Source organism: Leuciscus leuciscus (assembly GCF_965113295.1).
Source record: "Leuciscus leuciscus genome assembly, chromosome: 10".
NCBI classification, from domain to species: domain Eukaryota; kingdom Metazoa; phylum Chordata; class Actinopteri; order Cypriniformes; family Leuciscidae; genus Leuciscus; species Leuciscus leuciscus.
The window spans coordinates 40,756,048-40,784,028 of NC_138734.1; the positions used below are offsets into that span (position 1 = coordinate 40,756,048).

General features: G+C 38.0%; 1 protein-coding gene and 1 long non-coding RNA gene across 3 annotated transcripts; one reads left to right on the forward strand and one right to left on the reverse strand.

Moving 5' to 3' along the window:
- Window positions 1-80: 80 nt before the first annotated feature.
- On the reverse strand, window positions 81-27,981 carry capn12 (calpain 12). Of its 2 annotated transcripts, none has more exons than XM_082182510.1 (21): window positions 27,712-27,981; window positions 25,650-25,719; window positions 23,117-23,235; window positions 19,239-19,372; window positions 18,835-19,006; window positions 18,429-18,512; window positions 17,446-17,531; window positions 17,154-17,231; window positions 16,471-16,646; window positions 15,496-15,758; window positions 14,723-14,734; window positions 14,400-14,602; window positions 14,242-14,278; window positions 14,054-14,128; window positions 13,901-13,946; window positions 13,349-13,410; window positions 11,561-11,629; window positions 11,169-11,247; window positions 10,323-10,439; window positions 5,372-5,424; window positions 81-870 (listed from the first exon to the last, which is right to left on the reverse strand). In XM_082182510.1, the coding sequence occupies exons 1-21, from the start codon at window positions 27,895-27,897 to the stop codon at window positions 844-846; spliced, it is 2,148 nt and encodes a 715-aa protein (XP_082038636.1). In that variant the 5' UTR covers window positions 27,898-27,981; the 3' UTR covers window positions 81-843. The 2 variants fall into 2 exon arrangements, with proteins under 2 accessions (XP_082038636.1, XP_082038635.1); XM_082182509.1 differs by having other exon boundaries at window positions 14,400-14,608.
- LOC309508130 lies at window positions 5,431-10,097 on the forward strand. Its single transcript, XR_014209403.1, has 2 exons — window positions 5,431-5,830; window positions 6,388-10,097. It is a non-coding gene; the product is annotated as an uncharacterized lncRNA (long non-coding RNA).

Consider the following 27,981-nt stretch of genomic DNA (forward strand, 5'->3'; position numbering starts at 1 on the left):
TACGCACAGAAAATATTTAATATAGAAATGCCCTGTGATGAAAGATTATGACTTGGTGCTTTTATATTTGGAAGCAAAAAAACATTCTTGACTTTTAATGACATTAAGCAGAGAGACATAATGTTCATAAGAGGGAAAAAGTACAAGAGGAAGTACGAGTCATGCTGTACGAATGAAAAATAAATGCACGTACGCTGCTTGTTACTAGGGATATATCAGCATTTGCTGCCACTAAATCACAGGTTAAATTGGCAGCTCTTTTAATAAAATGTATAGATGTGTTACAATGCTTTTTAGATATAGATTGATTTTTTTTTTTTTTTTTAATTTTTTTTTACATTTTGTCATCATTTGCTTTCATTACAAACCCGTATGTATTTCTTTCATTTGTGGAAGACAAAAGTAGATATTTAGCAGAATGTCCAAGCTGCTCTTTTCCTTGCAATGAAAGTGAATGGTGATCACAACTGTAGCAAAAATAGCAACTTGGACATTCTGCTTAAATTACTTCTTTTGGTCCACAGAAGAAAAAGTGTTATATGGGATTGGAACGACATGAGTGTGAGTAAATGATGACAGAATGTACATATTTCATGTAAAATATCCCTTTAAAATATCTTAAATGTGAATGTATATGCAAGGGGGGTGAAATGTTGTGTATCCGGGCAGTGTTGACCAACTGATGGAGCAGTGAGTGGGTTGATGCAACTGCAGGGCAAAGGTCCACAGATCACAAATGAGATAGAAGGGGGGAGATGTAGGAGACGTGGACCCAGGTGGATGACGTCAGAGTAGTCTTGGCCTAGCAGAACTGTCCCGCTGAGGTGTCGGGTCTGGACAGGCTCACACAGCCAACAGCCTGAGCAGCCACTGCACAGAGATCAGAGAAACTATTCAGTAAATGTGCTGTGCACACTAATAAATATATGCTTATATTGTACATACATGCTATAGATATACATATAACCTTAGGGATAGTTCACCTAAAAATGTCATTTCTGTCATGACAACTCTCGGGGTGTTTGGCATGGTAATGGATATGACAATGTTGATATATTTGGTCTTGGCGAAATAGATCTGCTGCAATGCTGCAGATCAAGTACAGGACTTGCTACTGCTGTACAATATAGTGTACATAAATTACCAGTAGCAGATTTATACAGGTGGAGCTGGGGAAGGTGGAGGGTTTCAGAAAGTGCGCTGCAACTGCTATATTTCTGTTATTTCTATGCAAATGCTGACCAAGTGTTTGAAGGTTGAGCAGCGAGCTCATTGGCTACTGATACAGCAGGAACCAATCAGCTGTGCCCTATAGAGAATGATGTAACTGCAAGAAGATTGAGTTAAGGACCTATTAGCCTGTGACATCTAGAGTTACATGACAGAACTTTGAATTTTCTCTGGTGCTCTTTGGTTATGTTTTTATTTTATTTTTATTACTTCATCAGCTTGGTATGAAACTTGGTTAAGGTTTTGGCACTTGCTATGTGAACACACACACACACACACACTGGAAAAAAATAAGTCACACTTGTACTTCTCGTGGTCAAAAATGATGGCATTGAAAATGATTTGGAAATAATTTCATCTAGTTTAAACGTTTGGTACTCCACCCAAACAAAATCTTACTGAAAGCTATTTTTGGGGGAGAAATTAACCCAAAATTAACTAAAAAAAAAGAAGATTTTTTGATGTTGTTCACTTTGTTTAAACCATTCATTTTGATTTAACACCATTGTATCAGGTTTCATGTTCAGACACTATTGCATCATTGGCTTAACTCGATGTTTTCATTTTGAAAGAACGTTTCAATCAAGTAACTCAGAAATGTATTTAATCTAGGATCTTTAACTATGCCTGACCACAAAATATTTAAATGTAATTTGAATTTACTCCATGGTTTCTAATTTCTTTTAAATAATTTTCTCTGAGAAATTACGTTTGTATGGCTATAGGGTTCGTTTTATTATGAGGTTTTCTTTCATAACTAAACTAAAAGCTAATCAAATAAAACCATAAACAATAGTTAATACTAGTGGTGGGCCGTTATCGGCGTTAACGTGCTGCGTTAACGCGAGACTCTTATCGCGCGATAAAAAAAATATCGCCGTTAATCTATTCTCCAAGTTGGGTTGGGAGATGGCTCTATACTACACAAGCTATGATGACGCAATCTACCCGCGGCCGCGAGGTAAACCCGGCTGCAACGCATATTCGTCGTCATCTTAAGTAAACACGGCTGAAAGTGAAAGCTGGTGAAAAAGATCGGTGCAAGTTGCAACATCCATTATTTGGACTTGGTTCGGGTTTAAGCCGTCAGACGAGCAGCAGCAAACTATATACAGAGTGTGTGGGGTAACAGTTCGGTAAGTTAACACACGACTAATCCGTTCGACCACCTCAAATTCAAACCGAAACATGATATCACTGAATACCAGCGCGCGCGTTATTATTCCCATTCCAATATATCTTAGTGCAGGGCCGGATCTACCATATGGGCAATCTGGGCACGTGCCCAGGGGCCCTTGCGCAGAGAGGGGCCCTCCGTGATCGGAGTTTTTTTTTTTTTTTGCCACGTTCGCTGCTACATAAAAATAGTATACACAAGGCTTTGCCTCGATCTTGATAATTATCCAATCAGAATTTTAAAAAAGTGTATATTACATTATATGATCTCTTATTCATGCAAATACTTTTAAACAATTCATGTGCGACAAGACAAAAGTCTGACTGTGACACACACACACACACACACACACAGACACAGAAAGACGCGCGCGCGCCAGTATCGTGCGCACAGACAGCACGCCAGAATACAGTTATCTTTCGTGCTTGAACTTACAATAACACACACAATTATGCCAAAATGTCCGTTTTGTCGAGTATCTTCATAACATAAGAGCTGTCTTATGATGAACGTCAAGAGTTGTGAAAGAATGAGGCGCGTGCGAGAGCCGCGTCTCCGTCAGCTGGTCTTAAAGAGACAGCAGCCAATAAAGCTTTCTGTCAGTAAAGTTAATCAAAGAACAAAAAGAACAGAGAAAATGACTCACTGCTGTTGACTAAAGTTTTTTTTTTTTTTTTTTTTGCTATAATAAGGATTAGTCTATATTTAATTTATAATTTATGCAGTGCAGTTTGACAATTTCGGTATATGTCCTAGGTCTACTTGTTTGACAGGCACAGGTAAATATGACATTTATTTTTAACTCTTGTATTATTGAGACAAATAACAATATTGAATTTATTTTAATTTGAAAACACAGTGCATTTAGTTGTTGTTTCTAGTTTGAGTTGAGAAATGGGCTACAAATTTCAGCATTATCACTAATCTGTGTGTGCATTTTACTTGAGAAATAAGCAAGTTAACTCATGAAACCATTTGTTTACTATATCGCAATCGCATATCGCAAGATTGACCTCAATAATCACAATATGACATTTTCCCCAAATCGTGCAGCCATACTTTTCAGAAAAATGTATTTCGTATCATTGTCTTGTGAACTAGTCATTCAGCTTTTGATCAATAGTGATTGGCATGTTAAATCCCACACCTGGTGTGTGTTCCTTTGGAGGGTGTGGTTGTCAGGTAGGGGAGGGGGCCCATGAGCTTCAGTGCCCAGGGGCCCCTGGGGGTACTAATCCAGCCTTGCTTAGTGGTGTAGCACATCATCTCGATTTTAAGAATCGTTGTTGTGTTTCTTTTTAACTGAAAAGACATCAGTTAGACAATATTCTAATTTTAAATTTGGGGTTTCATAAGCTCCAAGCCATAATAAACATTAGACCTACTTAAGTCTCTGCAGCTAGTGTACTTAAATTTTATTTATCTGCAAAATTATGTTGTATACTTACAGTTTTGCACAATATATGTTCTCAAAACTACATACACCCTTTAAAAAAAAATACATTTAGCAGTTGTTTAGCATGGGTCTGTGTAATCTGTTCTGAAATGGTTTTATTATAATACACTGTATATCGTTATCGCAAGAGGCTGCAATGTATATCACAATATAGATTTTAGGCCATATCGCCCATCCCTAATTGATAGCCTATAGTAGTTGATAATAACATAGGCCTACCTAATGTTGCCTACGGACGGTAACAGTACAGTAGTAACCTTTTACAGTCTATGAGTAGAACAGCTTTCTCAAGCAGTTTATGATGCATTTTGGAAACAGGAGATGAGCCCCTGGTCTAATGCGCCACCTGGCTTGAGAAACCCGTTCTCAAAGACTTAGTTTTATAGTCATTATTTGGGTAGCACACATATTCTGAATGCCTTCGGCAGAATTCAAATGAGCCATTTTAATCTAGATTAATCTAGATTAATTTCAAAATTAATCTAGATTAATCTAGATTAAAAAAATTAATCTATGCCCACCTCTAGTTAATACATAAATCTATATCAAGCGTACATTAAGCCTTAAATACAAGGCTAATAACTTGATTCAATCGTGTCCAAATAACTTAATTCAATCACGTGGAACCACTGTCCGTGACTGAATCATGTTCAACCAAAGAGCCATTTTTTTTGAGTGTTGGAACACAACTTTGATTTGATTATCTCGCGGTTTTAGAGTAAAACATGTTTTGGAAAATACATATTTCATATACAAATTTTAAATAGTATTTTTGTGTGTCTTCTTTAAAGTGTCGGAAAGTGTTAAAGTGTTAAATTGGAAATTTCATTTTCAGGTCTATGCTCAAAAAGTGAATTAATGGATAACTATATCATCAGATAATTATATAACATAAATATAATTTAGTACCATAAAACCCCCACAAAACATACAAAATATTAAATAAAAAACATTATCGAATTAAAATATGGCTCATTTATTTCATAAAAAAAAAAAAAGTTCATTCTTGAGCGCCACGTGAAAAGTTTTTTTTTTACTCACATGTTGATCTAAACCTGTATTACTTTCTTTCTTCTGTGGAATATAAAAATATTTTGAAAAATGTTAGTAACCAGAAAAAAACCGAAGAGACATTTCTCAAAATTGTCTTTTATGTCCCACATAAGAAAGAAATACAGAATGACATGAGGTAAAATTATGACAGAATTTTGGGTGAACTATCCTTTTAAACCATCTCTAGGATTGAAGAAATCAAAATAGGATTTATTTATTTTAGTATTAATATTAATAATATACATTTAAAAAAAAAAAAAAAAAAAAAATCACACAGCTTGCCTTTTATTGACTATAAATATCTGTAAGACACATTTATATCAAATTAATCTTGACTATACCTGGACATGCTGTGTGTGTGATTGATATTATTATTTAGTGTTAATCATTTTAACATCAGTCAGAGGGGATTCGAAGATGGTTTTGACAAACAAGGCAGTTGGAGAAGATCTTACAGCGTTGATGCCCTTGTCCTTCACCTCTGGGTTGGTCTCCGACTCATAAAGATCTGAGAAGACACAATCAGCAAGCTGAATCCTCCCAATTAACATGTTTACAGACAATGCGCGCACACTCGCATCACCGATAATGACGTCACGGGCATCATCTCGACAGCTTTGAAGCCTGCCAATAAACATCATGATGAGATGCAGTGCTACATGATTATATTTACACTGGATGCAGATAGCGATAACCATATGGAAATGGTCATACCGTAAATTCAATCTAAACAAAATGACTACATATAATCAGTGCCTACTTTAAAAGGCACAAATTTCTAATAAGTAGCTTAGGAAAAAGTGCCATTTATGCATAAAAAGCGGGTTTTGTATTCAACCCTTTATAAAAGTGACGTATCTGATTGAATTTTCCTTTTGTTTGTGTATGTGTGTGTTTGATTGAGCAGCATTCCTGTGCTTAAATACCCTGGTAAACCAGAGTTCTCGCGAGAGCACAAGTTGAATTTGCTCAGCGAGTTACTCTGGTGTCGAGCAATGGAGCTCATTAAATATGTCCCTCGATCTGAGCTGCACCAATCACATCGGGTTATCTGATATAGGCGGGCCAGAGGCGAGCTAAACAGATGACGACAGCGCTGTGACGTCGAAGTCATCAGTAAACATTGCAAGATGGCTGTGGATAAATAGCAGTGGTTTGAAACGGCTTTGGCCGCTACAATGAACGAGTTAGACTTGGCTTTTTCCCAAAAGAGGAACAGAAGACGGCGCTCGAATCGTTCCTTTGCAAGAAGGGTGTTTTTGCTGTTTTGCCGACCGGAAGAGTCTAATCTACCAGTTAGCTCTGCTGGTAGCTAAGCGTATGGGGTTTATTGTTGTGATTGGTCGTAGTGTTATCCAATTGCGTGCTGTGAGATTTTCAAATGCATGATTGGTGCCGCCCCTCGAGCTGGCCGATTTTCATTGATCGACACCAGACCATTAATCTTTTAGATTTAGGTCTGGATTTCCAGGCTAGTGCTTAAAGGCGAAGGATGCATAAGCAGATCCATCAGATGAAGGTATCTCAGGCCCTGTTTACACCTGGTATTAAGATGCGTTTTGGTCGATCGGATCACAAGTGGGCAATGATAAATATGGGGTCTAAAACAACACTTCTTCTAGTGTTGATTGATGGTCAGCAGGTCTGGTTATCCTAAATTAGATTTATTTGCTTTAAAGGGGTGATGAACTGAGAAATAAAATTTTCCTTGAGCTTTTGACATATAAGAGGTCATCATACTAAAAGAATAGTAATACCTATCCAGTAAGTTTCAGAACTGAAATCTTCCTTGTTAGTCCAATAAGAGCTTTAATTGGCACAGCAAAAGCCAGGTTTTTCAAAGTGGGGATCAATGATGTCAAAGGGTATCAAACACCACCTCCGATCAACGCCTACTTCAACACTTCCTGTTTAGCCCCGCCCACCGATTCACGCATTAAATGAAACTCATTAAAATATGCAAAACTGTTATCCAATCATAACAGTGGGTGTTTACTTCCAAGTCTTCAGTGCGGCACACACATAAAAACGAGCGTTTCAGGAGCTAGGCTCAAAACCAGGGTAGAAAATAGCCTATTACTTATTCATTTGGATGTTTTTTTTTATGTAAAAACCAAGCGAACGTCATAAGTTATATAACAATATAAAAAAATTTAAAAAGCCAGTTCATGACCCCTTTAAATTAGTGTTTGCATATGCCAACTGACTGTGTGAGCTTGCTGCAAACTACTTTCCCAATGGGGATAAATAAACATATACTAGGTAGTCGAAAACGTATTCTACCGGATTGCTTTCGTAGTGTAAACGCTCATGTGGTCGAATAGCCGCAAAAGACGCCTACTCTCCGTCTACTGACCTAATGCATAAAACTTGATGGGAAGCGACTAGCCAGACGGGATTTAAACTTTGTCGGCTGGAGACTCAAGTTTGGTTGGAAGACGAAAAATGTACCAAGCACAATGTTCTCTCACCATTCCTGATTTCTAACACACATTCACAGCTGGTCTTGGAAACTAAAGCTGCTGCTCTCCGTGTGTTTTTGTCATCACCGCTTGTGTTCATATGTAAATTGCATGAGCTTATTTTTGTCCATTAGATTGAAAGATCTGAAAAAGCCTGTACATTTACCCACCCATAGACCCTCCACTCGAAGAAATCAGGACAGAAGTGTTTGAAAGTGGACAAAAGAGATTGAAACAACGGGAATGTGTCTCCCTCGTCTACTTGTGATCCAATCGACCAAAACGCATCTTAATACCAGCTGTAAACAGGGCCTCGGTAAACAGGTCACGATCATTGGATTCGGATGTGTGCCTTCCTACCTCTGTACGCTGCCATAGATTCACACTGTCCACAATAAACTTTGACCCCTTCATCTGAAAGGACTCTTTAGACCAGGAAATGTTTTTCCAGTCTTCTACTGACAAGTTCTGGTGAGTTTGTGTCCTATTCTTATATGACAGGAGCAGAACATGATCTTCTGCTGCTGAACTGCCACATTTGACATACGGTGTGTGTTCAGAAAGGCGCTGCTGTAACATGTGGTTATTTCAGTTACTGGCACCTTCCTGTCCGCTTGATCCAGTCTGGTCATTCCCCTCTGACCTCTCTGAATAAATAGGCATTTGTGTCCACAGCACTGGATGTTTTTGTGTTTCTTACACCATTCTCTGCAGATTATAGAGACCGCCGTGAACCAAAAATCCGCAGGATTTGAAAAACTAAAACCATTGCGTCTCATACGAGCAATCATTTTTACGGTCAAAGTCACTTTATTCCTTTCATATTCTGTTTTTTAGTTTGAACAACAACTGATTGTCATTCAAATGTGTGAATGCCTTTATGCACTGATACGCTGTTGCATGATTGGCTGTTTTATTAATATTTGCATAGGTGTATCTCATAAAGTGTCCACTGAGTTCACATGTATTATAAATAGACACACCCTACTGTTCAAAAGTTTGGGGCTGGTACAATTTTTTTAAAATTGTTTTTGAGGTCTCTTATGCTCACCAAGGATGCAATTATTTGATCAAATGAGTACAGTAAAAACAGTAATATTGTGAAATATTATTACAATATTATTACTGTGATGCGAAGCTTAATTTTCAGCATCATTCAGAAATCATTCTAATATGCTGATTTGAAACATTTCTTATTATTATCGATGTTGAAAACAATCGTGCTGCTTAAAGGTGCAGTGTGTAAGAATGACAACTAGTGGTCGAAATAGGTAATGCAGTCGGATTCAAAATATCGGAGATCGTGGTTTCTCCGGCCACCTGCTCCTCAGACTGGACGGCGCTCACACGGGTTGCCAGTTTGAGCACATGCAACAGGAACGAGCGCAATGGACAATGAAAATTGGCAAATTGGCAACAGACCAAAACAATAAAACACATTCCAGCCTGAAAACGCACATTTCATGGTAAAATAACTGGCTGTAGAAGTGTTTTTCAGAGAAACGAGTATGTGAAGTTAGCATGTTTCCTCAATATATGCAAACATATTATTGTCATGATTCTGCCATCTTGTTCTTGATTTTCTCTCGTCTTGCGGCAGAATCATGACAGACCCATGTTTTCATGTGCAGCACATGGCCATTTGTTTGGGCCGTTGTCTCGTTTCTAACCCCGCCCCCTTGTTATCCTCGTTTTGTAAATATTACCGTATTAGTTTCACCTGTTGTGTTCATTTTTAGCCTCCCTTTATAACCCCCTTGTGTTTCTCTATCCTTTGTCGGTTCATTGTCAAACACTGTTAATTGTTGCTTGTCTATCTTTATGATATACCTCTGTGAGTACTTTGTCTGGAATCCTGTTTAACGTATAGTGAGATATGTTTTGCTGTTAGTTACTGTCTAGTCATCGTCAAGGTTAAGTCGAGTCTTAGTCAAGGCTAATTGCCTCTTGTCTTGTTTTGCCTCCTCGTGGGTTTTGTTTTCTCTGTTTTGTCTACAATAAATTGTGTGTGAGCATTCAGTCTGCTTTTGGGTTCGTCTACCTTCATCCTCATGACAATTATGGTATTTTTGTGCTTTAGTAGAGTGAAAAGGTTACATACTGCACCTTTTAATATTATCTTAATACTTTGATGAACAGAAAGTTCATTTATTTGAAATAGAAATCTTTTGAAAGATTCTAAATGTTTTTACTGTCACATTTGATCAGTTTATTGCGTCCTCGCTGAGTAAAACATTACACAAACACAAAAACATTTGAACAGTATTGTATACTACCTTCAAATTACATCGAGTCACTTTCTGAATTTTAGGCATTTTAATTTAAAAATCATACCAGTTCTGATCCTAAATCATTTAAAAGGCTATAAAAATTAGTCAGAATGCATTTTGTTTACTGTTGATAAAGAATGGAAATAAAGGTTTCCAGAAAACACTACTCGCATGACGAAAATACACTGTAAGGAAAAAAATCTATAGAAAAATGGAAAACAGACATTTCCTTTAACCCTCAAAAAATTCAAAATACGAGTAAAACACCAGTGAAAAATTTATATTAACACATATATACACTTCCCATCATTCTCTGTGAAAGCAAAAGAATGATATAAAACATATCATCAATGAAACACCTAATGTACATCCTTTACTTTTCATTATGATGCATTAGAAATCCTCTCATCTCTGTCAGGAAGGGTGAACATTTAATTAATTGCTCAAAATGTTTTATGTTTTATCCATTTTTTATCCTAACCAAAATTGTTTTGGCGGGACTTGTTTTTGGCCATTTCATACAAAAATAAGAATTGTCAATTTGGTGACTTTAAGTAGTAGACCCTTTCCAGCACAAATAGACACATTTTAAGTTCCCAGTAAATATGGGCGGTTATCTATTTATTTTTGACTATAGATGACAGTGTGGTCTCTCTGGTCGTGGAAGGACTTACCGAAGAGCACCTGCAGTCTGGCAACACAAGACACAAAGCTACAGAAGGGCAGGTACTGTTCACCAGCGCCAAACCTCTCCCACAACATCTGCTCCACAACACTGTCACACTCCACACCTGAGGGTTAGAACGGACACAGAGAGAGGGGGAGGGAGAGTGTAGAGAAAGTACATTTCTCTTTGTATATAAGCACAGGGTGTGGTCTTTGTGTATGGCTACTGGCTACATTCACACTGTCAGTTTTTGGGATTGACAACCGCATTTACTTACAGGTGTGTCTCGAAATGTCCCGTTCATGTAGCGTCTCGAATACTGTCTGTATGAACGTGCAACGGGAGTCAAGCCTGTGTTCTCGAACCAGTAACCATTGCGACAAGTAATATCAAAGATGGCGACGTCCATAAAACTGAAAGTCTTGATACGACGAGAGTCTATGAGACTCGAGCCACGAGTTCACCCGTCAATCTTCCAGTGTTTATATCTGGTGGAGATCGGAGCATTTGAGTCATGAGTAGAACTGAAATCTGAGAGAAGCAGCTGCGGTTGATCTAAAAGCCTTGTATCTTCTCCATCACACTCAGCAAAACCACACATGAAAACCCACAACACTCTTTAGACACGTGTTTGTGCAGCAGAGCGGCTCTCTCGCACTGTAGGACGTCACCGAAAACTACTCGTCCAGGCCGGTTCTGTTCACTAAGCACAGGTTTTCTGAGAATACCTGAAAATTTACGGGTGTGAGTTTGGTTAATGCGGTTGTCACTCCCATAAATAACTGAACTGTGTGTGAACGTAACCGTATTAAGGACTCTGTATTCTGTATTCTGCTGTTGTGTGTGTGCTCACCTGCAGCATTCAGAGCCAAACTGAGTTCAAACGGACTCATAGTTCCTGACGAATCCTCATCAAACTGAAAAAAGATAGACTGTGGAAGAAGAAGAAATGTCAGCAAGTAATTTCCCCATGTTTTCTCGGCACTTGAAAGGAAGCCAGTGATCGGGATTTAGCTTCAATATGACACTGGCACAGAGCTCTAAAGCAATTGAGTTTGTCAACAGGACAAACAACAACAACAACAACAACAACAACAACAACATTTCAAGGTCTTTTTGTCTGTGCAAGACGAGCTCCGTGTAACCAAACCCAACCTGATAATTGTCACAGCTCAGTGTCCTCAGTGTTCTCTAACACTGTGCCAAAGCTGAGAGTGACCTTTTCACGCATGAGAACTGAGATACCTGCAGATTGCGTAGGGAGGTGAGCAGCTTCTCTGCTTGAGCTCTGTTCAGACGGCCTCTGCCTCCGGTCTACACACCGCCGTTAAGAATATACACAAATAATGGGAGAAACACTAAAAAGTTCATAATATACACTACCGTTCAAAAGTTTGGGGTCAGTAAGATTTTTTTTATGTTTTTAAAATAAGTATCTTCTGCTCACCAAGGCTGCATTTATTTGATAAAAAAAAATAAAAAAAAATAGAAAACAATCATTTTAAATTGTCATAATATTTCACAATATTACGACAATTTAAAATGATTGTTTTCTATTTTAATATATTTTAAACTGTAATTTATTCCTGTGATCAAAGCTGAATTTTCAGCATCATTACTCCAGTCTTCAGTGTCACATGATCCCTCAGAAATCATTCTAATATGATGATTTGCTGATCAAGAAACATGAATTATTATTATCAGTGTGGAAAACAGTCGTGTACAATTTTTTTCAAAATTCTTTGATGAATAGAAAGTTCAAAAGAACAGCATTTATTTAAAATAGAATATTTTCTAACATTATAAATGTCTTTACTGTAACTGTTGATCAGTTTAACTCATCCTTCATGAATAAAAGTATTGATTTATTTCATTTCTGTCCCCCAAAAATAAAATTAAAATTCTTACTGACCCCAAACTTTTGAACGGTAGTGTATATATATGTGAGCACAGGTGAGACCTGAACAGCACATGTTACTATCTGTGTTTAACATGTTACTAAACTCATTTAAGTCTTGCCAATTTAAACATTCAAGCACAAGACAAGAAAGTGCACAAATATTGAGTTCTCCTTTAAGTCTTGCGCTTTAACTTCACACAAAAATGATGTCAACATGCCGGTCTTGGCAAGTATCCTAGCAAACATAGTAGGTTATGTCTTAAGTGAATGTAAACAGTCGATAACCAACTCATGTGTATCTAATATTTAATAATGATTCATCTTTATTTAATTTACCCAGTGAAGATTATATGCAATGTTGTTTTACATTTGATTACTTTATTCAATTTCTGTACCTGAAAAGCACTATTTATTTTATTTGTATCTAATTTGTGCTGTTGCTTGTAGTTTGAGTATTTATTATGTTCTTTATTTTTATTTGACAGTTGTCCTTTTCCCCTGAACATAGCACATACCGAACTGTACCAAAACCATGACACTTAAACCATGATAAAAACCAAACCGTGAGTAATTTAACCCGTTACACCCCTACACACACACACACACACACACACACACACACACACACACACACACACACACACACACACACACACACACACACACACACACACACACACACACACACACACACAAAACAGCTCAAAAGTTCAGGTTCAGGGTCATTTAATAAAAATGTAAGATAACTTTTTTCTGTTTTAATATATTTTAAATGTAACTTATTCCAGTCTTCAGTGTCACATGATCCTTCAGAAATCATTCTAATATGCTGTTTTGCTGCTCTAGAAATATTTATTAATAACATTGTTGAAAAAGCTGTGCCACAAAGATTTTTGTGGAAACAATGATAAAACGATTTTAAACTAAAAATTCAGAAAGAACAGCATTGATTTGAAATAGAAATCTTTTGTAACATTATAAATGTCTTTCATGTCACTTTTGATTAGTTTAATGCATCCTTGCTGAATAAAAGCATACATTTTTTTTTTATAAAAAAAATCTTATTGACCATAACCTTTTAAACAGTAATGTATATTAAACATAATAAAAACATTGATCAAGATGAAGGATACGTCTTCTCCAAAGATGAGCTGTCTGCAGGTCTCCAGAGGAAGTTCATAGTCTTTTTCCAGCACTAAAACATAATTAAAACACATAAACAGGAATAAGATTTTATAAAGCACTTGTTTTTAAGAGGTTTTGGAGAGACTATTCTGGCACTTGTTGTGAACCAGAAGCAAACATATGTGTTTACTAATATCATCAGAGGAATACTGTTTTTGCAGATGTATTTTTGTCACAAGTGATTTATTCTGAAACTGAATGTGTGTCTGATAATAGGGGGTTTATCACGTCATGTCAACCTATCCCATGTCAAATAAAAGAGCTAGTAACTGATGTTAGTGTCATTTGAGTGTACAACATATTTGTATACAGTCATTTATTTAAGGATAAAACATTTTTACAGGCTAAAAAGTACTTTTTTCTTATAGTGAGTGAATATATAGTGCAGCTTGAGTTTATTCCAGGTGGCACTAAAAGACACTTCCACCTTGTGGCCATTAATGGTACAGCAACCATGTTTGCTTGACTGACAGCTTGTGCTAAAATGTGTAAATCCTGACCTGAATTCATCAGATTCATAAATTGCACAGCATTCACTCTGTCATCCTGGAAAGTGGAAAAATAATGACGTATTTGAAGACAACAGTTGTATTTACTAATAAACACTGAATCCCACAAATATTCACACAGGCACTAGGGATTGAGATGCTTACAGATCCAGCCTTTTCATCAAACCACTTCTGCACCCGAAACTGGTCCTCAGGTAAGGCTGGCTTTGACATGACCATCTATGGACAGACAAATACACACAAAATGCAGCCAGTCACACACAGAATAATATCATATTTACACTCAGACGGTTGTTCTTCTTTCTCTTTTCAGTCAGTACATTCTGTCTTACCACAGAGTAGTTGTTGGTGCAGGGGAAATCCTGGAATCTGTAAAGCAGATTTGAAACTTTCATACGGTTAACCACTGGACAGACATAAACACATAATCACAACAGAGAGCTGACAGAAACATAAGCTGTTTGTTGTTGTTGTTGTTGTTGTTTCGTACCCCTGTATGTTGCCGGTTTTGGTGTAAATGCGGAGGAAGAACTCCCCCTGCTGGTTGGGCCTGAAAGTGGAGGCTAGGATGGCGTAACTTCCAGGCTCCAGGTGAACCTTCCTCCACACGCTCCTGATGCTCCGGTACTTTCCAGAGCGAGCAACCACACGGTTGTTGGAGAAGAACTGCTGGTCCAGAGATCCTGGTTTTTCCTGCAGCTAAATGAAGAAAAGATGTGAAAGAGCGTGTATGTGTTTACATCTCAATAGCATCATGTATTAAGAAATGTTTTAGATGAGTGTTTTGTATTCATTATTCATTCAGCCGCTCACCTCAGAGGGGACCTGAAAGAGAGAATGAAGAGGTAAGACGAGGGGGAATACAAAAGGGCCAGCTGAATGTGCAACTAGAGCAGAGGCCTTTAACTCTTTCCCCGCCAGCGCTCAATGACAAAAAAGTTTCCAGCCAAAGCCGCCATTTTGATCATTTTGGCCCCCAGAATATTTAGCTGTATGAATATGTGAACAAACAATATATCTAAAGAAAGAACAGAGCCTCTGCTCATTCTTTTATCAACACTTAAATGTGGGTAAGTTTAATAAAAAAGCAACATTTTGAACAAAATGCTGAGAAAATCTACGCATTGATGATCAAAAAATAGTTTGAGTAGATTGAGTCCATCAACACACTCAAAGCCTCACAGACCCATACCTCGTACTGGGTCGACATTTCATTCAGTTTTAATTTATATGCTGTTTAATGTTTGATGATCGCATTATTTTACATGTGCGTTAGCAATGCTTATATTGCTTGATTCTGCTTCTTCTTCTCCTGTGTTTTTGATCCAGAAACTGTATTTTTTTTTGTAGATGTGTAACAGCGCCCCCTACTGTATAACAGTGAAAACATGGATTGCTGGAAAATTCTGTCAATGGCGGGAAAGAGTTAAAATGGGGTCCGCAGTGGTACTGCAGGTCTGCTAGTAACTGATCTCAAACTAATTTAAAAACATTAACCAAACCATTAACTAACTTCAACCAAAAGCTAACAGGCGCCCTACTCCATCTCTAACGGTTAAAGACCCTCAACATTATAATTCTCTTACTTTGTAGATGTGAAATGCGATGTAGAGGAAGTTGATTTTATCTTTCTGTCTGCGGTATTTCTGGAGAAGCTCCACCAGAATCGTGCACTTCTTCTTCTTCTTCTCTCCCTGTTTCCCAGGCTTGCTCACAGGAGCCACTAAACTGACGTCTTCATCCTCTTCTCCATCCCCTTCCTCCCCTTCCTCATCATCTCCATAGTCTTTGTCATCCACATCTTTTTCAGACAGAATCATCTGGAACTGAGGGTTTTTCCAGAAAGATCCTGCAGGGATGAAATGTAAAGGAGGAATACAGGGAGAAGAGGAAGAAATTACAGTAAAAAATATTCTTAAAGCAAATAATAACCAAACATTTACTTTATTTTTGTCTGAGTGTATATTATATTGTATTATATTATATTATACTCTCCCATGCTCATCTTTTTTGACTCCAAGGACCCTCAATAAAATATTATAGAGCTTGGCATAACTAGAACAACTTGAATGTATGCTCATTATAAAAATGCCCATGGATTTTAGCAAGATTTTAATAATTTACATTACTTTTTCAGGTCTAGAAATAACACTTTTAAAATTAGACTGAGCACTCTTAAAACAAGCTTCAATGAGCTTCTATATAGAACCCTAGTGTTCTAGACTCAATTTTAAAGAACCCTTAATGCCAAAAAGGTTCTATATAATGACAAATCTCTTAAATGATTGAATTATACTTTTATGTTTAATAAGTTATTTCAATTATTTCTAGTAATAAAGTATGTTTACAAGCCGTTTATTTTATAAAATGTAATAAATAAAAAAAATGGATTAAAAAATAAATTAGAATTAAATCCATAAAATGAATGAAGGTTCTATATATGAAGCTCCTGACGGATGTTTTGTCTAAATCATTTTAAGTCACCTTGAGACTCCCTTGGAAGTTTGCTGAGGCCCCCTAGTGGGATGAGAGCCGCTGATATATAATAAACATGCACTTACTGGGGTATTTTCGGCTGCCCCCTGCAGAGCACATTGGGACCCAGGTGCCTTGATGTGAGCTCAGTGTCCAGGACGGGGTGGCCGTGTCATCACTCGCCTCCCCCGACATGGAGTCCGGATTCACACTGCACATTTCCACTGTATTAAACAGACGGCAAAAGTCCTCTACTCCAATCCTGAAAAACACAAGTGCTTATGAAGTCCAGACACAGGCAGATTTGAACTAGATGGCCTGTTAAGGGGAAGCGTTGACTCACTGTAGTGGCAATTATTATTATTAGTAGTCTTAGTAGTGTTATATACTGCAATTCTTGGCATTTAATTGATTTAGGTCTGGTAATGCTCCACAATAATAAGAGATAGAGAGATAGATATGTGTGTGTGTGTGTGTGTGTGTGTGTGTGTGTGTGTGTGTGTGTGTGTGTGTGTGTGTGTGTGTGTGTGTGTGTGTGTGTGTGTGTGTGATACAATCAATAGCGCTATCTAAACCGGAAGCATGGGTTGCGTCTTCAGATAATGATCATCCTGTTTCTATTTTTGACGTTCTGCAGAGCTACTAAAGCCACTTTATCTTTCCCATTTGTCTGAAATACAATGTTTTTATTTGACAAATATATGTTTGTGTGCATGTCCCAAGATGAAATTCTACAGGAGAACAGTGGGAAAGTGTCTTGTGTCCCTACCAGAATTCTCCATCTTCAGCTTTGGCCAACTCAAGTTTGGCCTTCTGAGCATTGTCTATAAAGTCCCAGTCTTTACACCTGCAAACACACACACACACACACACACACACACACACACACACACACACACACACACACACACACACACACACACACACACACACACACACACACACACACACACACACACACACACACACACACACACACACACACACACACAAGTGCCCAGTCTTTAGCAGTTCTGAGATGCAGTGCTGGTAACAACATGTTCTGCTTTAGTCTTTCTCACTTGTCACTCCAGGGTCCACAGTACTCAACAAACCCCCAGGGGTTACGCAGCCTCAGCAGGAAGACCTCTTCAGACGCCTTCTGGACCTACACACACACACACACACACACACACACACACACACACACACACACACACACACACACACATTGGGTTTTCATGTTATATGGGGACTTTCCATAGTCATGATGATTTTTTATACTGTACAAACCGAATATTCTATCCCTTAACCCTAACCACACCCCTAAACACAACCCTCACAGAAAACGTTCTGCATTTTTACATTTTCAAAAAACATTATTCTGTATGATTTATAAGCTGTTTTTCTCATTGGGGACCAAAAAATGTCCCCACAAGGTCAAAGATTTCTGGTATTACTATCTTTCTGGGAACATTTTGTCCCCACAACATAGGGTTTACCAGGCCAGACACACACACACACACATTGCGTTTTCATGTTTTATGGTGACTTTCCATAGACATAATGATTTTTATACTAAATTTCCTGCATTTTTACATTTTCAAAAAACATCACTCCACAATTTATAAGCTTACAAAAAATGTCCCCACAAGGTCAAGGACTTTGGAAATTGCCATCTCTGCGCACACACACACACACACACACACACACACACACACACACACACGCACACACACACACACACACACACACACACACACACACACACACACACACACACACACACAACAGACCATGTGAAAACCTATTTGGTATTTATTAGGCTCTTAATCTACTAACAAACAGAAATATTTACCAAAAGCTATTAAAAAAACACTAATTGTATAAATCATTCAAAAACTGTGATGAAACATCCAGATCATATTTCACCCCAAATTCAAAAGAAACAAATTCAAAAGAAAATAGTCACAGTTAAAAGAAAAATATCTTAAATATTTTTCTTTGTGAAATTCCTACAATGTTCATGTTCGTGAAATCGTGTGTATTTGCCTTATTCCCATACCTTATCTGTATCAGTGATGGCATAAGCATGACCTTTGATGAGACCCTCTGATGTCACAATGCCAATGTCCTTCACACTGGTAGCCTGCACACAAAACATACAGTATTGTACACACCCTGCTGAAAAATCCAGCATAAAATTGCATGTTGGTCCAGGCTGGTTAGATCTCCATAAATCCTATAGTGTAGTACAGTATATAGTGTAGTAACCGTATAGTCCTGGTGGACCAGCACAGTCATACTGTTCTCAAGCAAAACTGATAGCTCCTGCTTCACAAGCTGGTCCTTTAGCATGCAAAACATACCTTATGCTAGTGACCAGCAATGCTGGATTTTTCAGCAGGGAAATCATGGATAGGATTAGGATTATGGTCATAAACTGAGCCGATGTGTATATGTGTCTGTACATGTATGAAGCAGCTGATCAGACTGCTCCTGGCCAGGGCAGCAGTGATGGCTCTCCAGAGCATCCGTGGGGGTCGAGAAGACACCGGGAGGGAGTAGGCAATACCCCCCGTGAAATCCTCCATTCCCTCCGAGATAATCCCCCCTTTCAGACTGCCATAAGAACCAATCAGCCTTTAAGAACAGACAGACACACATTAATAATTGGCTTCTATTGGTTGGATTGATTCCACATTAATTACTCCACATCCATTGACTGTATTTGATGATTTCTCATAACTGGATGTTTTTGTCTAAAAATATCAGTCCTTAAATAACGCAAAGGAACAATGGCCTTCACGTGAGCAGTGTCACTAATGAATAGTCACAGGCCCACACAGTCGAGGACACATATGCTGGAACTGACTTGGCATAAGCTTTCTCCACCAGGGCGCTCCAGAACTCGTTGGTGGTGCGAGAGTAGCTGAAAAGCAGACGGCCCTCTCTCACAGGCAGCCTGTCATCCACTACCACCTCCACCCACTCACCATACTGCCAGAACTACACCACACACAGAGACACACACAGAGAGAGAGAGAGAGAGAGCAGGGTGACATTTGCTCTGTACAAGCACATTCGGGTGCTGATGCACCTGAGAAAGTGGGATGCTTTTCTGCTTTATGGGTCTCCAAAGTATCTTTTCAGTTTGAGCCAGAATTTTTCCTCTGTTTTAAATGAGTCATATTATTAGGAGAATCGAACATTTAATTGAAAATTTGCACTATCTTGGTTGGTAAGATTTGTATGTTTTCATATAAAAAAAAGAGTCTTATGATTGCAAAGGCTGCATTTATTTAAAAAAAATTAAATTAAAAATTAAAACTGTAAAATTGTGAAATATTATTACAATTTAAAGGTTCACTATCTCGTCATGCATTTTGTGGAAGAACATTGTTTTGGTTGTGCTTCAGCTCAAAAGTTGTGCTGGTTAATATTTTTGTGGAAACCATAATGTATATATTTTTTCTATTTATCTTTGATGAATAGAAAGTTTAAAAGAACAGCATTTATTTGAAAGAGAAATCTTGTGTCATTTATTTAATGTCACTTTTGGTTGATTTAATGCATCCTTGCCGAATCAAAAAAGCCTTAATTTAATTCTTTCTTTAAAAAAAAAAAAAATACTGACCCAAACGTTAGAACGATAGTGTACTTTAATTTACATAAAAGACATAAAGGCACAGCAACAAAAACAGACTATTTAGGGTGGAAAATATCAATATGTTTTGGTGTAAAACACTTTATTCATATTAATAATGAAAGTAATTAAACTGTATGAATTGTAAACATTATGAATGACCCCTTAAATGTGAAGCTGAAAGACTTTATGTGATGTTAGAACATGTCAGCCTGCAGGTAGCACTGCACTGTGTGTGTGTGTGTGTGTGTGTGTGTGTGTGTGTGTGTGTGTGTGTGTGTGTGTGTCCACATGTCTGTGTCCATGTCCTTGGGCTATACAGTAACAAGCCTAGACATTTCAGGAATTGTCCACCAATCAACAGTCCTCTAACTCCTTGTTTTCCCATTTCTCTCCTGTCACTCTCTTTCCTTCCTCAGCTCTCTAACCCTCATGGATCAGGTCAAGTCATGTTGCACATACCTGTTTAGCCTCCGGATGTAATACTACGGCAGGTGGAATGTAAGCATATAATGAGAATGGCATAACAATTACATAACGCTGAGCAACCTTCCATAAGAGCTCTTCAGTGCTAATATGTTTTGATTGTTTAATTAACTGTGCCGTTATCTCACAGGTTTAACCTCAGCTCATAACCACGCACACGACAGCACCGAAGCCACGAGAGCTGTAGTGGCTTGTTTTACTGCGAGGCTTCAAGGTGAACTCTCTGAAACAAATAACATTGCAGTAATAATTACAGACAACTCGCAGTAGTTTATCCATCACTTTGTGCTTCAGAACAAAAAACCCTGAGGAGTAGGAGAGAAAAATGTTCTTAATCACATATACCGTGTCTCATTGTATAACATAAACCTGTTATTGAAAGATGCACGTGAAAAAGTGAACAGCTAAGATTTTATTTTGTGTGGGTTTTTGTTTTATTTTTTCAATTTTTTACATGGTGTTTGAAGTGAAATTTGTCGGTGAACTTATCGAAGTCTAAAAATATACAGTACTGTGCAAAAGTCTTAGGCATGTTAATCCCCCCCCCCCCCCACCACCAACAAAAAATGGTTTTAAGTCAGTTATTTATATCTTTTGCTGTAGTGTGTCTGTAGGAAATATCAGTTTACATTTCCAAACATTCTTTTTGCCATTAATTGTAATAATCCAGTGAGATTTGTGTATGCACAAGGAGTCTGACAACAGCCGGTATGATCTGATCTCACCATCATCGAGTCCGTCTGTGATTACATGAAGAAACAGAAAAAACTGAGACAGACTAAATCCAGAAGAACTGCGGGAACGTCTCCGAGATGCTTGAAGAAACCTTCCTGCAAAGCTCCCTGAAAAACTATGCGCAAGTGTACCTGGACAAAAGCCGTTTTAAACGCAAAGGTTCGTTACACCATATATTGATTTGAATTAGTTAATAGAAGTTAAATCATAAATAAATTCAATTTGTGATTTTATTTTTGAAAGCATTCTCACTTTACAGCATTTTAACACGAGTGCCAGTGCTTTACACAGTCCTGTAGCTTTGCAGGAAGGTTTCTTCAAGCGTCTCGGAGACGTTCCCGCAGTTCTTCTGGATTTAGTTTGTCTCAGTTTTTTCTGTTTCTTCATGTAATCACAGACGGACTCGATGATGGTGAGATCAGATCATACCGGCTGCTGTCAGACTCCTTGTGCATACACAAATCTCACTGGATTATTACAATTAATGGCAAAAAGAATGTTTGGAAATGTAAACTGATATTTCCTACTGACACACTACAGCAAAAGATATAAATAACTGACTTAAAATCGTTTCTTTTTTTGGTGGTGGGGGGGGGGGGGGGGGCACTAACACACACTAATTATGCATTAGTAAATGTTTTTGTTTTTCTAATTTACTATTTAAATATGAGCCTATTATTTTCCTCCGTCTCATTTATCTTTTTCTAGAGAACAGCTTAAAGGAGCCGTATATGAACATGTGTGAACAGCTTGTAACGAAACTTTAAAAAACTAGACCTTCCCAGCTTGTCTATGAAAGCCTGTAGACTGATTTTTGCCGGGAAAATCAAAAGCATGTGTTGTTTATGCGCTCCTGGAGCCTCTCTTCCGTTCAGTGACATGAAATGAATTCTTAATGTTCAGGATAATGCTGAAAGATCCATTCTGTGCTGTAATACACTGTAAAGAGATTCATCCACTATAGTCTCACATAGCCAGATCTATATAGTCTATAGTCTATACTTTATAATCAAACTGTGATAACTGTGTAATTTTAATGAGCTCATCTGTCGGCATGATGATGGTGTATTGCAGAGCTACTATCGTGTTGTCTCACAGTGGGCCTCTTTTTCCAGGCTACCAATATAAGTGTAAGTTATAAGTTATATTTTAGTGAGTTTATCTCTCTCTGGTGGTTCCTGCCCAGTAACAAGATGGACAGGATTCCTGAGGGGTGGACAAATTCTGGCTGTTTGTTCTCAATAACGGTGAGTTTTAACATTAATACATGAAAAGTTGGCAACTTTATGCTCATTGTAATCATTCCAAACTTTGGATTTTATTGACCAATCTGATCAAGCAAATAGGTTTAAGGCTGATTTTAAAGGGGCCTGCGACAAATATACAAACAGAAACACAACGTTCTTTCTCTGTGAATGAAAAACAGACAACTGAATTATGATAATTTGTGCCAATGCGGTGCATGTTTAAAGGGGGAGGGACATGCAGATGTACATGTCATCGGGACAAAGGGAAGATGACAGGAGCTGTTTCTGGAATGAACCTCAGCTGTTAGTGATGGTAAGGTCAAACAAGACTGATTTTAATTACCATTCCCGAGGACGTACGTACATTCAAACGAGGATATAAATTCTAGCCTGATTCGACCCTCTCTCAAAATGGACATTATAAAAAATGGACCGCTTTATGTAAAATTCATGGGTTCTTTCATGCTTTCCCTATCAATCACTCATTACAGTCACTGATCTAGTTTTATATAAGATTAAATAGTAACTGTGGAAGAAAAGCATGACGTATTTAACTATTTCAAAAGACTAATCTCATAAATTTGTGATTGCATCTCATTACTGTCATTTTTTTTATTGTCGGTTTCTTGCTCTCCTTACCCTGAAACGGAAGATGCCGGCGTAGGATTCGCTCAGGCTTTGTCCACAGGGAACCACTTTGACAAACAGAGTCGGGTGCATGGTGAGACAGGACAGGGCCGCCAGCAGCCAGCAGTTACCTGAAGTGGGACACCAAGACAGCACTGTTACACAATCCTCTCAACATTTATGACCACAGCCTCAAACACAAAGTGGAAGGTCAAGCTTTGAAGAAGCAGGAGACATGCTGTGTGTCACACGCACTGAGACATTCCTCTGTAACAGGTAACAGATGTTCGTTTGCTCCGTGTGGGAGAAACAACACATCACAAAAAACAATACTTAACCCACCAACTCCCATAGGAATAACCCCAAACAGAGCTCTACAACTGAGTACGTCCAATTAATCTTCCGACCGCTAGAAAACGGCCTGGATTTGTTGATGTGGAAAGTCACTTGAAAACAAATAATTAAAATTTCTGCTTGAAGTGCCAAGAATAAGGCATTATTTGGGTAGATTTCCATTCAAATGAGATTATTTACATGCGTTTGTTATTCTAGTTATGCGTTGCGATGTTCATTTATTATTTAGAGAGGCCATCCAAATCCTGAGTGGCAAACGCACACTTCATGATTTAAGCTCAGATCCGACTGCTTTGATACAACATGCCCACAGTTGGGCACAAGAACACTCAGAAATGTTGAGTTTCGCAATAAATGGTAGCCAGATGTTCCTGTGACAATGATAATTATTGATACGTATCTCTTAAATGGTACTGTATCCTGGGGGATACCAAAAGAGAAGCAGATTTTTACTGGTATATTATGTGTGAAAAGGAACTTTGTGAAAACATGAAATGCAGGGCAACTATATAGCATGTGAAAAACAGTACGCCAAAAGAGTACTATGTCCGAATACATAGTATTAAAAAAAACGACTCCCCGGATGACCTACTACTTCTGCCGAGCATTCGATGGACACTTTACTATCCCATGAGGCCACAGGAGGGGATTTGTGAATGGAAGTGAAGTGACGCTACTGATGCTGGTAGGTCACATGACGGTAACAACATGGTGGATGTAGTACGTCTGAATTTCATTCGTTCTACCCATATTCATACTCTATATAACACACTTTTTTAATGGTTGCAAAGTAAACTCAAATGTAGTACCTACTCAGACAGTGCGTGATTTCGGACGCAGCAAATGTCTAAAGAGGACATTTTTAAAAGTCGAACTTTTAACTTGAGCTTTCATATTTGTAGAATGGCGTGTCATGTGTGAGACATTGCAAAGGACACGAGCGCAACTAATTTCTGAGAAAAATGCTGAAAAATTCAACATTAAATTATGCATAATTACATGCAACTAACCCTAAACCAAACCCTCATCCTAACCCTAACCCTATAGTAAGTACATGTAGTTAATTATGTTATTATTACTAATTAAACTGTAACATGGACACCTTAAAATAAAGGGTAACACTTTATTTTACAGTGTCCTTTTTACACATGTTACATGTACTTACTATAGTAATAACAGTAAATTATGCATAATTACATGCAACTAACCCTAAAACCAAACCCTAACCCTATAGTAAATACATGTAGTTAGTTAATATTACTCAGTACTTCAATGTATAATTACACTGTAACAAGTACACATTAAAATAAAGCGTAATCAGATAAAGTGTAACTGAAAAAATCTTTGATTTTGTTGTTACATTCATCAAAATGCATGTTAAATGAAACACTGAATTCATTCGGCAAAAACTATTACCCATATTATTAATAATAAGACATCTTATTTACCTATTCATGTAAATTATGATTTCACTGTATACTTTGTTGAGTTTAAAAGGCACACATTTTTGGTTTGCTGTTGATAAAGAGGTACTTGACCCTTTCTGGTGGATCTTTGGGGGTACAGAAGACAAAAAAAAAGGTTGGGAAACACTGAATAAAGCTGAGTATGTAAATGTTGAACATTGTACGTCAACAAAAACACTTTCCATCAGCACCAAATCGACGCCATATGTGCAGAGGAAGAGAGAGGCAAAACAATAAAACAATCCCCGCTGCGCACAATAATTGTTATTCTTTAGGTGGGTGGAAACGGGGGACGGGTGAGGGAGGGGGGTACAGATGATGCCAACCCAACCTCTCGCTCCCTCCTTCTTCCCTCTGCTTTCATCCCTCCCTGTCTCTAGTACATTTGTGGTGTTTTTGATGTGCGTTGCCTGCGGCGGCTCGTGTTGCGTCTCTCAGCGGGGACTCAGAGATCCGCGCAGTGTCTCGCGGCTACAAGGGCTAGAATAGGGACAGAACATTAAGCATGATGAGGAAGATCTGGGTGGAAGGAGATGGGGGAGGGCATCTGCATGATAAGGAGAGGAAGAGTGGGAGCGTTGCCAAAGACGGATATTTCTCTGATAGCCCTCAAGCCTTGAGGGTGCTTTCGGGTGATTTGGTTTCTGAGAGGTGCAGTAAGGCGTTATCCCATTATCCTGGCATGAAGTATGAACAAGCGTGCGCTAACACGAGCATGCACTCACCCAGCTGGCCCTGGCAGATATCGGTGGTGCCCATGGTGCCCTCAACAAAGACAGCATTACTGGTGATTTCCTGAAGAGGGGGAGAGGAGATGGGTGTGAGCCAAAAACAATTTGCAAGTACATGCGATGGGTTGATCAGAACATCTGAAAGCATATGCATGCGTAGGAGAACTTTTCAGGTTCAGGGTCTGGCTGACTGTCTTAAAGGGATAGTTCACACCAAAATGAAAATTCTGTCATCATTTATTCACCCTCATGTCATTCCAGACCTGTATGACTTTCTTTCTTCTGCTGAACACAAAAGAAGATATTCTGAAGAATGTTTGTAACTAAACTGTTTCGTTTCTCATTGACTTCCATTGTATGGGAACTGAAATGCTTTGGTTATCAACATTCTTCTAAATATCTTCTTTTGGGTTCCACACAGGTTTGGAATGACATGAGGGGGATTAAATGGTCCCCCCAAATCTTCTCATTGCACTCTTGAGTATTTTTAAAGGAATTTAAAAAACATTCTATGAATTCACTTTGATAAATGCCCCATTTTTTGGCCTTTTTAATATATATACATATATACAGTACTCTGCAAAAGTCTTAGGCATGTTAATATATCCCCCCCCCCCCCCCCCACACACACACACAAAAAGGTTTTAAGTCAGTTATTTATATCTTTTGCTGTAGTGTGTCAGTAGGAAATATCAGTTTACATTTCCAAACATTCTTTTTGCCATTAATTGTAATAATCCAGTGAGATTTGTGTATGCACAAGGAGTCTGACAACAGCCGGTATGATCTGATCTCACCATCATCGAGTCCGTCTGTGATTACATGAAGAAACAGAAAAAACTGAGACAGAATAAATCCAGAAGAACTGCGGGAACGTCTCCGAGACGCTTGAAGAAACCTTCCTGCAAAGCTACAGGACTGTGAAAAGTACTGGCACTCGTGTTAAAATGCTGTAAAGTGAGAATGCTTTCAAAAACAAAATCACAAATTGAATTTATTTATGATTTAACTTCTATTAACTAATTCAAATCAATATATGGTGAAACGACCCTTTGCGTTTAAAACGGCTTTTGTCCAGGTACACTTGCGCATAGTTTTTCAGGGAGCTTTGCAGGAAGGTTTCTTCAAGCGTCTCGGAGACGTTCCCGCAGTTCTTCTGGATTTATTCTGTCTCAGTTTTTTTCTGTTTCTTCATGTAATCACAGACGGACTCGATGATGGTGAGATCAGATCATACCGGCTGTTGTCAGACTCCTTGTGCATACACAAATCTCACTGGATTATTACAATTAATGGCAAAAAGAATGTTTGGAAATGTAAACTGATATTTCCTACTGACACACTACAGCAAAAGATATAAATAACTGACTTAAAACCATTTTTAATATGGTATTAACATGCCTAAGACTTTTGCACAGTACTGTATATATATAAGCTTTTTTTCATCCATTTAACTTTTCTGTTGATTCTACTGAATGTGTCGTCATATATTCTTTAACCATAAATACATTCAAAAAGTGGTTGAAAATAATGCAGGTTGTATTTGTGATTTTACCTTAAATATTTAAGGCAGAGTAACTGAATTTCCCCCTGAGGTGCAACATCACCTTTAATGACCCCATAAAGTTCTGTGGGCTTTACTAGCTTGTTATCAATGACAATTCCTCCTGTTTTCTGCATCACTCTCTTATGTGTCTTTAAATTAAATTAAATTAAATTAAATTAAATTAAATTAAATTAAATTAAATAGTAATTTATTGTAAAATATGGTCAATAATTACTTTTATACACTGTAAAAAAATCAATAAAAAAAATCAATAAGTTATGACAAAATATGTTTTTACATTGCTTAATGTAATTTAATTTGAATTGACTTAAACACCCAAGTTAATTGCACTCCATTTAAGGCAGCAACTTTTTCTTACAGTGGATGCTGTTATCAATTAAATCAATCTGCTGCAAATTAAAGGCATAGAAACAATCTGAACCTATAACACTCTTTCTGATAAATCAAGCCCATCTGATGATTAAAAAAAGACCATTCATGATAAGTTACCTTTGGGCGCAGCCACTTTACTGCTTTTTTAGGATCAGGATCCGCAGGAATCCCGAGGGAGCTTTGGTTCGCTGCAAACACCGTGTCTGAGAAGAGAAGGGCAGATTTCAGACACTTCTGCAGCAGGAAGTCATAGTCTTGATCCTTGAACTTCACCGGATTATCAATGGAGCCTAACTCAGACATCTCTTCAGAATCAGATCGCGTCAGTCCTGTCACTCACAGCCTGTGCTCAACTTTCTGAATCTGGGCTTTAGCTCAGAAAAGTTT

Bases quoted from the DNA above. Each gene is read 5' to 3' on its own strand.
- capn12 (XM_082182509.1), bottom strand. From the start codon at position 27,897: ATGTCTGAGTTAGGCTCCATTGATAATCCGGTGAAGTTCAAGGATCAA. The intron at 25,720-27,711 runs GTAACTTATCAT...CCCCCTCTTCAG, and splicing joins TAAAGTGGCTGCGCCCAAAG to GAAATCACCAGTAATGCTGT. The intron at 19,373-23,116 runs GTAAGGAGAGCA...TGTGTGGTGTAG, and splicing joins CCGGCATCTTCCGTTTCAGG to TTCTGGCAGTATGGTGAGTG.